This window comes from Carassius auratus, chromosome 31 (genome assembly GCF_003368295.1).
Source record: "Carassius auratus strain Wakin chromosome 31, ASM336829v1, whole genome shotgun sequence".
NCBI classification, from domain to species: domain Eukaryota; kingdom Metazoa; phylum Chordata; class Actinopteri; order Cypriniformes; family Cyprinidae; genus Carassius; species Carassius auratus.
In genome coordinates, this window is record NC_039273.1 from 27831861 (window position 1) to 27847688 (window position 15828).

Sequence of the window (15828 nt, forward strand, 5' to 3'; positions counted from 1 at the left end):
ATGCACAAAATATATTGTGGCTAGCTTTCATCCACCAAAGGATGTAGAATAAACAACTGCTTATGTATTTAGAATGTGATAGGCGGTCATTTTGTCATAATGTCTGTTTTAAAGCCAGCTGATCCACTATCCACTCACTGCTTTTCTTTTAACTGATTTTCAATTTTATCGCCATAGTGCAAATATATATCCTGGATGAATAAAAGGTCATCTTTGCATTTTGATTGTCAGGTCTGAATACAAGATATTGAATTCTGAATTCAAATCATTTGTCCACAATCTGTGATTAAAAAACAAACAAACACACACACACACACACACACACACTAGCTGGCATCAGTACTTGCGACCACCTGTCTAGTCTCATATCTAATCTGCTACATCAAAATTGTCTGGTTCAGTTGGACACTTGCTTGCAGTATTCTGCTCTGCTCTGCTCAGCTCTTGGCTGCTGATCATTTTGGAATGAAATATTCAATTTGCAGCCCCATGTCAGACAAATAAAAAGCACATGTCTCATTTCAGTTGCTCTTTATGTAAAAAATATTGATATATATACACACACACACACATACACACAAAATTCTTAAACAATTATTAAACATGTTAAAGCATGAACTTATAAATTAACATACAAATAAGTGCACATATGTTTATAACCATGATATATATTAAGAGGCTGATAATAATGCTAGTTAAAACTTGACACTGCATTAGACTAGTAATGGCGGCCACTAGTGGTCAGAGAGGTAACTGACAGGCTCCAATGAAATTTATTATTTCAAATTTATGTATGAAATTTTGCATTAAAAGGCTGTCAAGAGAAAAAGATGTATGTATGTATGAATTTATTTATTATTATTATTGTGAGGTTATAGCTTCTAACAACAGGGTCAAACGGGACCATGCTAACCAACATTATTTAACATTATTTATTATTATTATTGTGAGGTTATAGCTTCTAACAACAGGGTCAAACGGGACCATGCTAACCAACATTAAATTATAGTAGTCCATGTGGCTATAAAGATTGAGGAATAAAGAAATTTATTGAATAGAAAGAGAGTTTCATGAAAAAGAAAATCAGATTTTTTCTTGAACAGCAACTCCTGAAGGAAAGACAAAATAAAATGGGAGGGTTAACGTGCCAAACTCCCACAGATTCACACAGTGACAATCAACCTCACAAATGTTGCTGACAGCCTCAGCGTGCTACTGAATTAGCTATCATTAGTCAATCAAAAGAGCCATTTAGTAATGTTTCTTTGTGTGATGCATAGTGCTGGATTTAGTAAAGAAAAAAAGAAAAAGGACAAAGTTTTCAGAAATAAAGATGCAAAATAAGGAAGGAAAAAGAACAGCTGTCAGCAGTGTAATAAACCAAACATTACACACACACACACACACATATATATATATATATTATACATTATTACACAGCAAAATATTACACATACCTTTATTTATTTCTGCTACATTTTCTTTCCTATACTCACCCTGTTTGTACTGTATGTTTAAAAAAGCAAGTGGCATTGTACTGTAAATTGTAATGTATTTCGTTTTGCACTGTGCTGAACATTAACATATAGTAGACTGAACTGTATGGGGGGGGGGGGCGAACAGGCAAGTATCATGTAACAAAAAAATAAACTTTGTATTTTTGAAAGTTTAAAGAAGTTAGATAAGCCATCTTGTAGACGTTATTTTTTTATTTTTTTATTTCACGTTAGTTACGTTTAAAATGATTGGGATAAACAAGTGCTAGATGCTGAATTTGGAATAGCATATTACTGTTACTAGTCCTTTTTATATTTTATATATAAAGCATGGAGGGTAATGCGCATCTGGAAGCTCTGTCACAGTGCCATCTTGTGGTTGGTGGTATTTACAGCAGCCATAAAGACATAGGCTACCACACTTTATTGAAAGACATCAGCTGACAATGGAACTTCTTGCCATATATATTTTTAAATATATAATGTTTTGTAAAAATAACAACCTGATAAGCAAATATTTTTTAAACCATTCATTATTGCTCCTTATTGATTATTGAAAACATTCACTGCTCAGAATTGAAACAACCTGATTGTGCCAGCTAAAGTCTAGACTATTGATCATGTGATTCTGTAAAAACTGCTAGACCCAGGGCTTCATTGAAAGCATGATATCACCACTATCATGATATTCCTAATTCAGCCTGTAAACAAACTTGAGTGTAGTCTCTGCAGGTCGGAGTAGTGGGTGTCTCGACAGGCAGAGATTGGCATAAAGAGATTTTGGTTACACAAAAATTGTTATAAAATTGCTATATTTGTGCATGAATTCATAAGAGGGAAGTGACAAAAGCATAAATGATGCCTTTGCATGGCACTTTGTAGGGAGAGAAATAATGTTTGCTGGAGTGGTGCTGTTTGTGCTACGCAGATGGACTTTTGATGGTTTTCTTTCAGAAGATAAGAGAGATGTCATGTTTACAACACTCGCTAATGTTCTGGATAATTTAAGGTGCTCAAATAACATTTGCAACAAACCTTCTTTCCTCCCCTCCCCTGTACCGCTGCTGACATCAGACATGCTAACTTTCCACAGGGATTAAAACATCAAGTCCTATTAGCTCTACTACACCATTTATGACCACATAATTCAGTCAGTCAATTAAAAGCATTCACAAGGTACTATCAGTTTTAGGGAGAAAATTAAAGGCTGAGATGGAATCCTTTAATAGCGAAGAGGCATATGCTTTAAAATACAGTGTGTGATCATATTAATTGCTCAATCAATTAAAATTTGGATTGCAAATGGCCAAAACTTGTATTTTGTTTACATACGCCGACCTTTGTTTTATTCTTTTGAGAGGTGATCTAAATATGTGCAACTGTGAAACAGATGGAAAATTGATAGTGCTGCAGTTTTATGGATGTTTTGCCCGCCCAGGTCTTCGAGCTGGTCATGTGACTGAAAGCTATCAATAGCTGCAGTCCGATGAGAAACAGGTGTAAGGATGAAAGAACCTCAGATACTTTGATCTCCTGAGAAACAGACAATACAAACATATACGAGCATCATCGAGACACCCCACAGAGTAAAGGTGCAGGAAACACCTCTCTCATGTATGTTATCAATTTCTTCTCATCCCCTTCCTTAACCATTGGTATCATTCGAATAGTCTCAGGGCGAGTAGTACAATGGTCTCAATCTTACAAAAGTAAATTAAAAGACAGTACAGATCGTAAGAGTTAAGATATTTTTTGCTTACTGTAATGAGAGTGCCCTTTCCCAGGGTCTTCCATGTAAATTATCTTCTGTTCTGGGACCTGGCTTAATGCAAATTCTAATTGTTTGTACGTGCCTCCATTTGGGGGATGTTTTATCTTGGTGCTGTATATAAAAGATTGCAGCAAAAGTGTCGGGGCACTTCTGCAACCAGATGAACCCATAGTATGGAGTATGTCCACACTCTCTATATTGTATATTTTTTCTAAAAGTCAGGTATGCATGTTACTCCTAGATCCATCTTTGAAAATTTTATGTCTTGTATTGATAACTTTGAGTTGGCTATGTAATTGGCATTATACATATTTACCTGTTAATAAATTGTTTCATTTGATTCTATTCTGTTTTACTCTGTAATGAATGACTCCGTAGATTACGCATCCTTGTTACCGCATTTCCTGCATCAGGTTAGTAATGGAATAAAATTCAGTTGAGATGGAGCATAGGGCACATCAACTGTATCTTTAGAGATTCAGCTGACGCTTGGTATTAGTTCAAGTGTACTTAGATCAGGGTTATCCAAATCTTGCCCTGGAGGGCCAGTGCACTGCAGAGTTTAGCTCCAACCCTGATCAAACACATCTACCTGTGATTTTCTAATGATCCCAAAGACATTGATTAACAGGCTCAGGTGTGTTTGATCAGGATTGGAGCTAAACTCTGCAGTGCACTGGCCTTCCAGGGCAAGATTTGGATAACCCTGACTTAGATTGTAATGGCTTATAGGGAATTTCCATTTAGGTCAACTGGATGTTGTTCGACCAACCTAAATAGGGTGAGCCTAACCTCAGTTTATTGTTATATTACTCTAGCTAAGTGTACAGTGGAAACCATGGCATGACCATACCAAAACTACTATAAGGGAAAGTAATGTTGGTCAGCTTATAGTAGTTGTCCCTGACCTCTGACTAGAAAAATGTTTACTTTATTCAAGTGTGTACAAATCTATGGGGTTAATTAAAAGTAATTTTAGAATAAGCAATCGTAGGAGCGTCCGTCTAAAGTATTAGCCAATTACCTCTGTCTAATAATCAAGACTGACAAGAATGTGACCTTAAGATACAGTAAGGCCAAAGTGATTTTTTTGAGCGACATGAGCACCCGAATGAACGAGTGCAATAATATAAAAAAATAAATAGAATAATCAAATGTCAGAATAATAATAATTAGAAATTGTCCAGCAACCAATTAATATGATTTAAATTTCAGGTCATATTAAAATAGAGTCCGATTAGAATTAAACTTCAATTGAATAACTTTGCGTGCTGAAAAGACCGAACATACAAGAAACTTTCAGCCACCACTGGATACTTACCTTGGGCCAAGTGTGTGGACCTTACACAGGTGATACCACAAAGAAGAGAAAAACTTAATGTGGTCTACAATGGTAGAAGTACTTCCTCTTGTACCGTTTCCTAATTCTGTGAACCTAGCCCTAATTGCTGACAAGTGTAACCTGATAAATGAAGACAATTTGATATTTTCCTGTTTCCCAATTTTCTCCTTCTTTATTTTTCACCCATATTCCATTTCCATACATCTTTCAATAAAAAAGGAAGGAGAAGGACACTTACATTTGTCTTACATTTGTCAGATGCGTTTATACACTGTGACTTAAATTACAATCAAGGCCCCCATGTTATGAGTTTTTGCCACAGGAAGCTTCTTTGCAGTAACCAATATGAGACATATGAGATATACCATCATGAACAGAAATCAAATGCAAAAAAACTTTATAAAGAAAAAGACTAACTGAAACAGAAACCATAACACATGAAACTAGAAAAGAAAAATCAAAGAAACAATAAGATGAGAGAAATGAAGAGAAAGAGACAGAAGAAAACAAAGAACAGAAGAGTAACACAGCCTCAGCTTGGGAAAATAATGCATGATGGAGAAGGTACCAAAACAGAAAAAAGGATATGATTTCAAAAACCTGCCAGTGAGTAAGAAATTATAATAGAGTAAGATTTAAAAACCTTGGTCATTTTATATGGATATAAAGGACAACAATATGATTGATAATAAGTGAATCAGTAAAATAAGGAAAATAGTTGATGCTCGAGCAACAATGTCAAATGCCTGAATATAAAAAGAACACAAAAAAGTCCCACCCACAGTTTCACACAGTGGTAACAACCAACCACACAAATTCTTCTGACAGCCTCAGTAACAGTGTGCCCAAGAATTAGTATTCGACTGAAAGATTCATGATTGGATGATGGCAGGTGTCATCATTCTCAAGTGTCGTGATCAGCACTGCTGCTGTTGTATCAGTCAGTGGCTGGATCAGTGTGGCATTCAGTAAACAGGACAAGGGAGGTCTCGTACTGGACAAATCAATTAGGCCCAATATACGGAAAGTCCTGGCTAATACAGGACAGTTTGCAAGCCTAGATAATAGACTACCTTCACACTTACACATATTGTGTGTCTATTATATATCTTACATATTACATATCGCCCATATACTGCAACTTACTGATGCATTTGTATAAGATATAGTTAATAATAATAATAATAATAATAGGCATCAGATAATTTTAGCATCCTAGATTTGCCTGTAAAAGATACTGTAATTGTACAATAACATGAAGCCTGTGAAATCTGACAGCGACGTTGTCCTGTGCAAGTTTAACAGTTAAACAGGGGAATAATCTACCCTCATAATTCTTTTGTCTTTCCATTTACAACAGTAAAGCTTCATTTAAGTAATATTTAAGGATTAGATAAGGGAGAATTAGGGTCTGCATGTTACCACATTTTCCCCAAGTAAATGTAATATAATAAAGTCAGCTATTGTTATTATTATTAGTAGTATTATATTGCGGTTATTATTAAATTAAGATGTTTTTATTGCATTTTATTTTCAAATAATGTTCAAAATCCACTTTTGGTTCACCATATTTTATTGTATGGATTTGTTAAAATTTAAACAGGTTTTCATTAAACTCAACAATGTTAGTTTAGATATACTTTGAATACATATATATAACATAAATAATTGATTAACAGCATTGTGCAGGTGCATATGTTTTTATTTATTTTTCACAATGAAAGCTTAAAATCAGTTTGAAAACTTTAATCAATAGTCTGAAAAGAGAAGAGCTGTTCATATCTTATTCGCTGTCCTCAGAGCTGCTGAGTGACATCTCCTTCATGTTTTGATTATCCACGAAGTTGATCAGTCTCTGAACCCATCTCTCTGTCGGGTCAACACAGATCTCTCTTTGGGCTTTTGTGATGACACTGAAAATTCAAAAGAGAAGAGGGTTCATGATTTCACATAATTAATCAACAATTCATTTTAATTAAGACATTACAAAAAAACTTACATGACACCATTCCTGTTGCACTCAAGATGTGTAGTATGATGACTCTCAACCTGCTTTACTGGGATTCTTACATTGGAAAAAGAAAAGCAGCACTTATCGGGACCTTGGCTGACTGCAAGAAGAAAAAAAAAGGGTTAAAAACACTAAATATAAATCAATATTTGAATAGGATGCATTTAGAAATCAAGAAAGCGCCTAACAAATATAGATTCAATTATTAATGGTCTAATGTTTAACTAAAAATAAAGAAATAAAGTAAAAGACGCACATTCACTGCGTGCCAGTGAGCAGAAAGCGAAGAGCACAAGGCAGGTGATGAAGATGCAGTAGGGCTTCATGTTTGGGTCTGCAGTTGCTCGTAGATCAGATCTTGATGTGTTGGTTGCTTTATCGAAGGCTGATCGTCTCGAAGATGATCGTCTCGAAGGTGATCGCCTCACTGATGCGGTCCGCTTTATAAAGGGGTGAGGCTGTACTTTCCACAATACAGACCTATAGGGGTTCAGTCCGACAAGAAACAAGTGACATCACACGCATGGGGAAAACCGTGATGTGGCCTGCAGAGGTAGTACTTCCTGTTGTACCCTTCCCCAATTCTTTGAATCTCGACTAAATTGCTGACACAGGTAACCAGAGACACGTGGTCGATTTGAGTTTGCCATATTTTGTTTCTTACTTCTTTTTCTTTCATATTCCATAGAAAACATCTTTGCATTTATGATGGACCCTCCTTAGGACCCCCATTTACCAATTACCTGTCTAAAATCTACACTTTCAGGTTTCATCTTCTCAAGAAGGTACCCAAAGCTCAAAGGTGCTGTGCACTGCAAGAAAAGTCCCTTTCTGCAAATGCATGGTGGAAAATGAGTCTGGGGCTCAATGCAGGAAATGGTGAGCTCTACTTTTCGGTGAAGGTGGAAAAGTGGTTGGACTGAAAGTGTTTTGTGTGGTTAACAGATTTGCACACAGTGTGATCCGAATGCAGATAATATCAGCAGTTACTCAAAGAGTTTATACCACATAAATAATGCTTTATCACGATTCTTTATCATGTTTAAAATCAATTCAACCACAGAGATATGAAAACAACAATTTACTGAGTAACTCTTATGATTTTTCTTTCCTTTGATTCCTTGGTACTTATTAAATAGCTCATTTCACACCTTTTGTTTTACCACATATCCTACTTTGGGCTGCACATGTCAGGACATTGATCAGGCCGAATATTACAGAACCTCCTCGAAAACCATTGTGCTTGTTCTTTATGTAGACCTGTTTCTAACACACATGACTATGAAGTCAGAAAATTCCATCTAAGAATGATATAGACATCAGTATTTCCATTCTTAGGCTCAAACATACCTCTATAACAACAGTTGCTCTATGAGAAATCAAAGATCTAAAAAGTAGAAATAAATACCATGGAGCGTGTTTCAAACATGACTGCCATCACAACAACAACAACATAAACGCCATTCAGTCAGTTTTCAGGTTTAAGGACTCATACGTAGTGATATGATTAATGTGACTTGGCTCTAGCAAAATGTCAGCATTATATTCAGAGTCTTATAACATCCTGTTCCGAGTGTTCTTGAGGCTTAGTGCATAAACTTTGGACTTCATTTGTACTCTCGATTTCCTGTGTAGGTTTACTCAAAGATGCATGCTTTTTTTTAAGTGATAGTGAAAATTGTTCTAAATATAATATAAAATATCAACACACCAAAACAGAAACACAAGTACAAAAGCAAAAGCAAAAGCCCGGTTGGATTTTCTGTAGTATTTAAAACTGACTTTAAAATGTAGTTTACAATATTAATCTGCTTGTCTGATAAAATGTACATGCAGAAAGATGAAGAATCTATCAATGATAGATAGATAGATAGATAGATGATAGATAGATAGATAGATAGATAGATAGATAGATAGATAGATAGATAGATAGATAGATAGATAGATAGATAGATAGATAGATAGATAGATAGATAGATAGATAGATAGATAGATAGATATGATTAAAGTTGAGGCTTCAGCCGTCTTTGACTCATGCATAAGCAGGTGTGGGTTTTTGCAAAAGTAAGATATGAAACCACAGAGCTCCAAATAGAACCACAGAGGGAGGTCAGGTTGATGAGAACATTATATTTTTTCCTTTTCAACCCCACATTTACTGAGTACTCAAATACCAATTATTTTTCTTCCATATAAAAATAAAATATACTGTATATAAGTACTAGAATGTAAATGTATTCACATAAATACTAATATCACTTCTAATACTAATAATAGTTGTGATTATTTTATATACACATTGTAAGTGATAACATGTATATTAATGTTCTTTTATCTCACCCTTAAAAATTAATTTCAGTAACATTGAATAATACTAAATACATTTTTTTTTACAAATTAATAAAAATATTTTTACATAAAATAAAACTTCTGAATATTATTTAGAAACTTTAGAAACTACTATAGAAAGTTAATTTTAAATTAGATGACAAAATATTTTACTGCAAGGATGATCTATTTGACTGCTGAAAGTGTGTAAAAGTTGTATATGTGTGTGCGTTTGTGTATATATAATATAATATAATATAATATAATATAATATAATATAATATAATATAATATAATATAATATAATATAATATAATATAATATAATACTGCTTTCTGTCCTGGTCCTATACAGCTTAGAGTTCACATTTTGTATGTCTCTTTGGATGCATGATTAGCTTTGATCTTTGGAGAGCTGGTGTACATTATTCTGCCAGAAATCTTAGACTTTTTTTTGTCAAAACCTTTCCAATATTACTGGTTTAAAGATCTTGTAAAAAAAAAAAAAACACCTGAACCTTTTGATCTTACTCACAAATGAGCAGCCTGTATCATTAAAACCAGATGTCAGGATGTCTTACAGCAGTAAAATAAGTAGCTTCATGACTTCAGTCATGGAACCACGTAAGAGGCAGTTCAGGAGACGAGCCACTAAGCAGTACTATTACACGTGAAATCATTTGCCATCGCAAAACATCTTGTTATGAGAGCAGTTGATATCTACCTTAAAAAAACTAAACAAAACAAAAAAGAGATATAGTACATTCCAATGGGTCTTAACTTTCCCATTTAGATTCATGAATATGGTGTACTGCTTGGTTAGACTAAATTTCATAAATTTCATAATTACATAAAAACTGATCGTGATTTTTCTGACAAATAATTAAAAAAATAATACTAATAATTCTGAACTTAAGCCAAACATAAGCATAACCACTGAATAAATCACATTGGATATATAAAAAAAAACTGCATATCCTGTCATGCTCACAGGCTATTTTTCTCTTCACACAGGATACAGGAAGCTGACAAAAGGCCCATGCAAACAGGAATGTGTACCTTTCTAAATAGTACTGTCTGTATTTTTGACTTTCCTCAACCCCTTTCTTATCTACTTGCATTACTGTCTGTTTTCAGAAACCCTGTGCTGTTTTAAGATTGTCATTTGTCATTAATTGGATGCAGTACATCATTGTTATCAATTGTGCAGGAACCTTCACAGCTATGAGAAACAGACCTTTCAGTCTCATTCTTATCAAAACCCTGTGAACCGTGACTTATCATCCAGTGTAAGAAGGCAACCCAATATAGATGGCATTCCAGAAAAGACAACAATATTTACATTGCTGCAATTGCAGTTGTAAATAGGTTTTCTCAACGTTTCTCACTTTAATTTTTTTTATTAAAATCTAATATTTCAATTTTATTTCAGTTTTATTTTAAATACTGAAAACAAATTTGAACAGTTTTAGTTTTAGTTGATTAACAAAAACACTGCTGGCAAGTCAGAATTTAGAATAATATGGCACGTTTGCTGATCAAGGCATAATATGTGGTTGTGGTTTTGACTGTATTTATGAAACCTCCTCATTTTCGAACACAAATTAAGTTACAAAAGGTTACCCTGCAAAAAAAAAAAAAATAACCACACACAAAAATCCCTTCTGCATCCATTTTGTTTCATCATTTCTCATGAGTGTGAGAAATCGGCAAACAAAGACAACTGTACTAGAAAAATGCCATGTGATGGGATGAATTCAAGAGGAGAACAACTCCATAAGAGGTGTTTTGTTTGCAAATGCCAATGTCGACTGCGTACTGGCCAACGGTGAACTGAATTTCTTGGACTATCAAACTGATAAACCACAGACAAATATCTGTTTGGTTTGGTTAACCAACTACAGTTACCATTGTCTAATAGTCTTCACAGAGAATCAGCATCGGCCTTTTTATGCTAATACTTAGGTATAAATACTTAGGGATAATACTTAGGTATTTTGTATTCAGTTTCACATACTAAAAAAAAAACCCCACCTAAATCATATGATAATCATTGCTTTGCTCGAGGACTTGATGTGGTAGGAAAGACCAAGAATTCGAAGCTATTCATTCTTCACAACAATATTTGAAGGCTCCACTACTTTTCCAGTTATTTGTGATTTACTGGATATTAAAAAATATTATTTTTCCCTCCAATTTCTACAGCATAATTTATTTTTTAAGAAAAACATTTATATTCATTATAAAAGACATCCTATGATGTTTTTACAATTTTATGAATATGAATTTCCAGTTCAAGAAATTGCACTTACAGGCTTCCTCAGGTTTTTCAAGACAGTTTCGGCAGGGTGAATTAAAAGAAGAGTTATCTTATTTTAAAGCTTGTTTTGTCATCTTGAGGTCCCCTCGTTGAGAGCCTTAGTCTTTGGGTCTTCATGTTTGCTGAGAACATGGGACAGATACAGATACAGTCATTACTCACTCCATGTGATGTAAAATAGGTCCAGTGTGTGTAAAGCTCACCATGCTTTCCAAAAAATACAAAAAAGAAAAATAATAATACTTATAACAAACGTATTTCATAACAAGGACAAGCACAATATTATCAACCGCCAAAAGGAACTGTTCACCTAAAAAAAAAATACTGTCATTATTTACAAATCATTTGTGTTCCACAGATAAATTAACAGCATGCTTGTTTTGAATAAAATGAGGGTGACTAAATAATCAAACAATTGACATTTTTGAGACAACTATTGCTTTAAAGTTCACATTTAGCTTTTTAAAACATGTCCAAACACACAAATCAGTGTCTTGAAACTCTCCTGGTATGGGACAGGGCCTCTGACCCAGGACAGCACAGCTAGCAGTTCTTTCAGATGAGTTTGGGAAAATTCCTCATGAGAAGAGACTTTCAAGAGATCTAAACTAACTCGACAAGAGCACCAGAAGACTTTTGAACCTCGTTCTGGAACAAGATGTTATCCAATGCAACCCAGTTGTATTCATTGCTTTAAATAAAGTAGATAAAGGAATTTCAATGTGTTTTTCTAACTACACAACACTACGACAGTAATGTCTAATTATTGTCTTTTAGAGGTTACATGCTGTTACGGTGATAATTCTTTACATCTCTCTCAGATATATCAGACTTATTTTTCTTGCTTTATCCCTCGTGTGTTTATCACCTCATCGGTTTTCTCAAACTGTAAATCTGCCAAACGAAAAATCACATGTTGAACTTTGGGACTTTTGCGAACATCTTTGTTCCATCCTCCGCACATGCTCTCACCTCAAAGGTCAAAAATCAGCCTTTCAGCGCATTACATCTGTGTGTGAGCGCAGCTGTAAAATAGCACTTCTAGTAGACATTCCACTGTGACATTTCATGGAAGAAGGGCTTTGGTGCGTCACCAGTGTTTTGGTTGGCTGTAGAAGGAAGAAGACATCTCCTAAAACATATATTCAGTCAAACTGACTTGCAAAGCAGTAACTGGGAATCTGACTAGCAATCTGAGTCATGGGAAGACACCTATTCAATATATTTTCATTGTAAATTTCAGAAATGTGTGTGTGAAATGATAATAATTAATAATAATAATACAAATATAATATTAATAAGGCATAATGTCTTTTAAAAAAAGAGAGAAATGTCCAGGGTAGAGTTAAAACACTTCTTTTTAGGCTTTATAACAACAGAGTCAAGTGATTCCTGTGAATCTTCTGTGATAATGACCACTACAGGAAGTGAAATGCATCAAAACAAACTGAACCTCTATTATAAATATGAATGGGTCATTGTGACTATCTAGGCACGAGTGGGTTGGGTTGTACATTTGGATAAGACAAACAGGGCAGTGCCCTTGTGTTTCCTTCACCCATGCCGAGGAGAGAAGTTCAAGACTCGGCCACGGCTGAACAAGATTCTCCCATTCTGCCCACAGAGATATTGCTCCCGGCCCACTCACAGTGACAGATTTCCAATGCATCCTGTTTTCCCTTCTAAATACATGGAAAAGAGAGCAGCTACATATGTGACCACATATATCATAATGTCAGACTGCACATACTTTACACAAATAACTTTATGTGGAAAGAAGCTATTTTGGGTTACTTATAACTGTGTGTTCTGGAATTACAAGCAGATTGATAACATGCTATTATTTCTTACTCTCAGATCAGCTTCACGAGAAAGCTCAGTGCGTATAAATTGTCTGCAAAAAGTTTAACTGCCTGTTATAATATACAAAAGGATAAGTATTATCTTTACAGTATCTTGCCATTTCATATGGGGTTTGACAGTAAAGAGCTGACATGTGCACCAAAAGACAGTAACAAGCTAACATGTGCAGGGTTGCCAACTCTCACGCATCTGGTGTGACACTCACGCTTTTAGCATCAATCTCACGCTGAAGTCAAAGCGTGAGTGTCACGGCAGATGCATGAGAGTTGGCAACCCTGCATGTGGCAAAAACTGGAGTTTAGCTAAACTGTCGAGAAGAAACTCCACTATTTCAGTGTCTTGATTGAAATTCAAACATTCCATCAAAGTCTTGTAAATTACCGCCAGCATTTACCCTTGTTTTACTCCATTCTCCATCTCTGTGGATTTTGGTAAGTCTTCAGATTTTGGCTTGTAGGCGAATTTGGATTACTATTCCCATGTCAGCCCGGGTCCCACACTTGGTAAACACCCTCTGGCTCAGCCTACTTCAGTAACTAGACCCAAACTCTCTTCATTGGCATATCTGATCTGACCGCACATGTTTTGATCAGGGGTCTCCGCACTTGGTCCTGTAGGGCCAGTGTCTTGCAAAGTTTAGCTCCAGTTTGCCTCAACACACCTGCCCAGAAGTTTCTAGTATGCCTAGTGAGCCCTTAATAGCCTGGTTCAGGTTTGTTTAATTAGAGTTGGAGATAAACTCTGCAGGACAATCACAGGACCGAGTTTGCTGACCCCTGGTTTAGATGGTATCTGGGTGTCTCAATGTGTTGTTTACACTTTTGGGGGAGACAGACCCATGAATGGAATATTTTTAGAATTGAATGAACAATAAACTGGGTTAAGTTAAGAGAATGTATTTTGAAAAAAGTCTTTCAGACTTCACTTTTAAACTTTGGTAATCAAAACTTTACATGTGCTACTTATTGTCATGCATTAGGGGGAGACAAATACTCACAAAATCTATTCTGCGTACTATATATTTGCAGCTGTGTGCACAGACTTTTGAATGTTTATGGAGATTATCTATTTGTTGATGATGGTCAGTATTTCTTTGATATATATATATATATAATATATATATATATGACATATGAAATGTATTACCTCAGTTCCAAAAAGAGAGTGGATGTCTGTTAAGCATCCTCAAACAAAACAAATCAACACAATCACAAAATACCACACATGCAAAATAAATAAAACCATGACGTCACATTGTCTCTCAAAAAGACTCTAATGAGAAGGTCCAGGTGTCACATAGATAGATGCTTTTTGTGTTTCTAATCTAAGACATTAAATACTACAAAATTTCCAGAGACTTATTGTTCAACTCAGAATGGAGAGATGCTAATCATATTTGCTGCATACTTGGAGGCATTCTCCTCACATACTTGAGAATGTCTTCAGGACTGTGTGCTGAGTAACACTCTCATGAGTCCTCGTGACCCGGGTTCATTGATGTCAGCCAGCTCATCTTCAGCTCTGTCAAGCAAGGGCTCTCTACGTCTGAAACAATTAGCAACTTGATGTGAGCTTTCATGAGTATAACAGTCTAACCCTGACACAGTCTTGCAGTCCGGCAAAAGGGAAATGTGAACAGCACTTTCTTAGAATATCATATTCTTTGATGTCACTACTTGCGTGAAAATTATTAGATAAGTTAAACTATTAATAAACTATTTCAGTTCCTCATAAGCAAAAAAGTTAAAATGGTTACTTTAAACAAAACAAAAAACAAACTAAAACATTTTCATTCATCAAGCATTTTGACTGTATTCATGCATGTACAGACAGCTCAACCACTCAGCTATTCATTTTTGATTTTATTTAATAAAAAATAGGTTTATCAACATCTATAAACCAACATTTGGTCCCAAACTAGCTAGAACACTTGCAGTTGACTAGCTAGTCAGTCTGTAAATTTGTCATTCACAACACTGTTACCCATTCTGGAATGGTTTGTATTTTATTTTGTAAATCTTATTTAATATAGATGTTTAAATCTTACTGCTAGAAAAAAACAAAAAAATTATTCCGTCTAGATTTAATTTGTTCAATAATATTGTTCATATTTACCAATAGAAAAACAGCCCTGATCTGCAACACACAGACATTGTCTTTAGTAACTGAGTTTGTTCATATTTTTACAAACTCATAAGCGGATTCTAGTTTTACATCCAAAGACCCTCCATGCACAAAAACATTCTCCCTTGCTCCACTTATTTTTCTCTCTAATGAAAACACTTTAGAAAATGATTGATTTCCTGCTGCCATATTCATTGCCCTGTATCTGCCTGAAAACACTGAATATTTCATATCCCCCCCCCCCCATTTAAATGATACATTTCAATCTTCAAATCTTTATTAAAAGCTTTTGAATCATGAAAATCTTCCTCTTCCTCTAATGGTTCTTCATGGGAAAGACTCAAGGTTAGGGAATGTTCTCTTGCACAACCCTAAAAAGTATGTACAGTATTTATTTATGAAATATTTTATTTTATTTATTTTTATTTTCTGAGAATCTATGTTTTATGAAATAAGGGCTTTTATTTTATTTTTAATGTCGACTCATAAACAAAGATTTCAGTGAGATGTATTATTTTCTTCCTTTTTTAACCACATTGCATGCATATCAGCAGTACAATAAACTTCCTGCTGA

General features: G+C 34.9%; 1 protein-coding gene across 1 annotated transcript; it reads right to left on the reverse strand.

Moving 5' to 3' along the window:
* Positions 1–6294: 6294 nt before the first annotated feature.
* LOC113051151 (C-C motif chemokine 3-like) lies at positions 6295–7111 on the reverse strand. Its single transcript, XM_026214744.1, has 3 exons — positions 6877–7111; positions 6609–6720; positions 6295–6522 (listed from the first exon to the last, which is right to left on the reverse strand). Exons 1-3 carry the CDS (start codon positions 6944–6946, stop codon positions 6393–6395), a joined length of 312 nt encoding a protein of 103 aa, XP_026070529.1. The 5' UTR covers positions 6947–7111; the 3' UTR covers positions 6295–6392.
* Positions 7112–15828: the final 8717 nt, after the last annotated feature.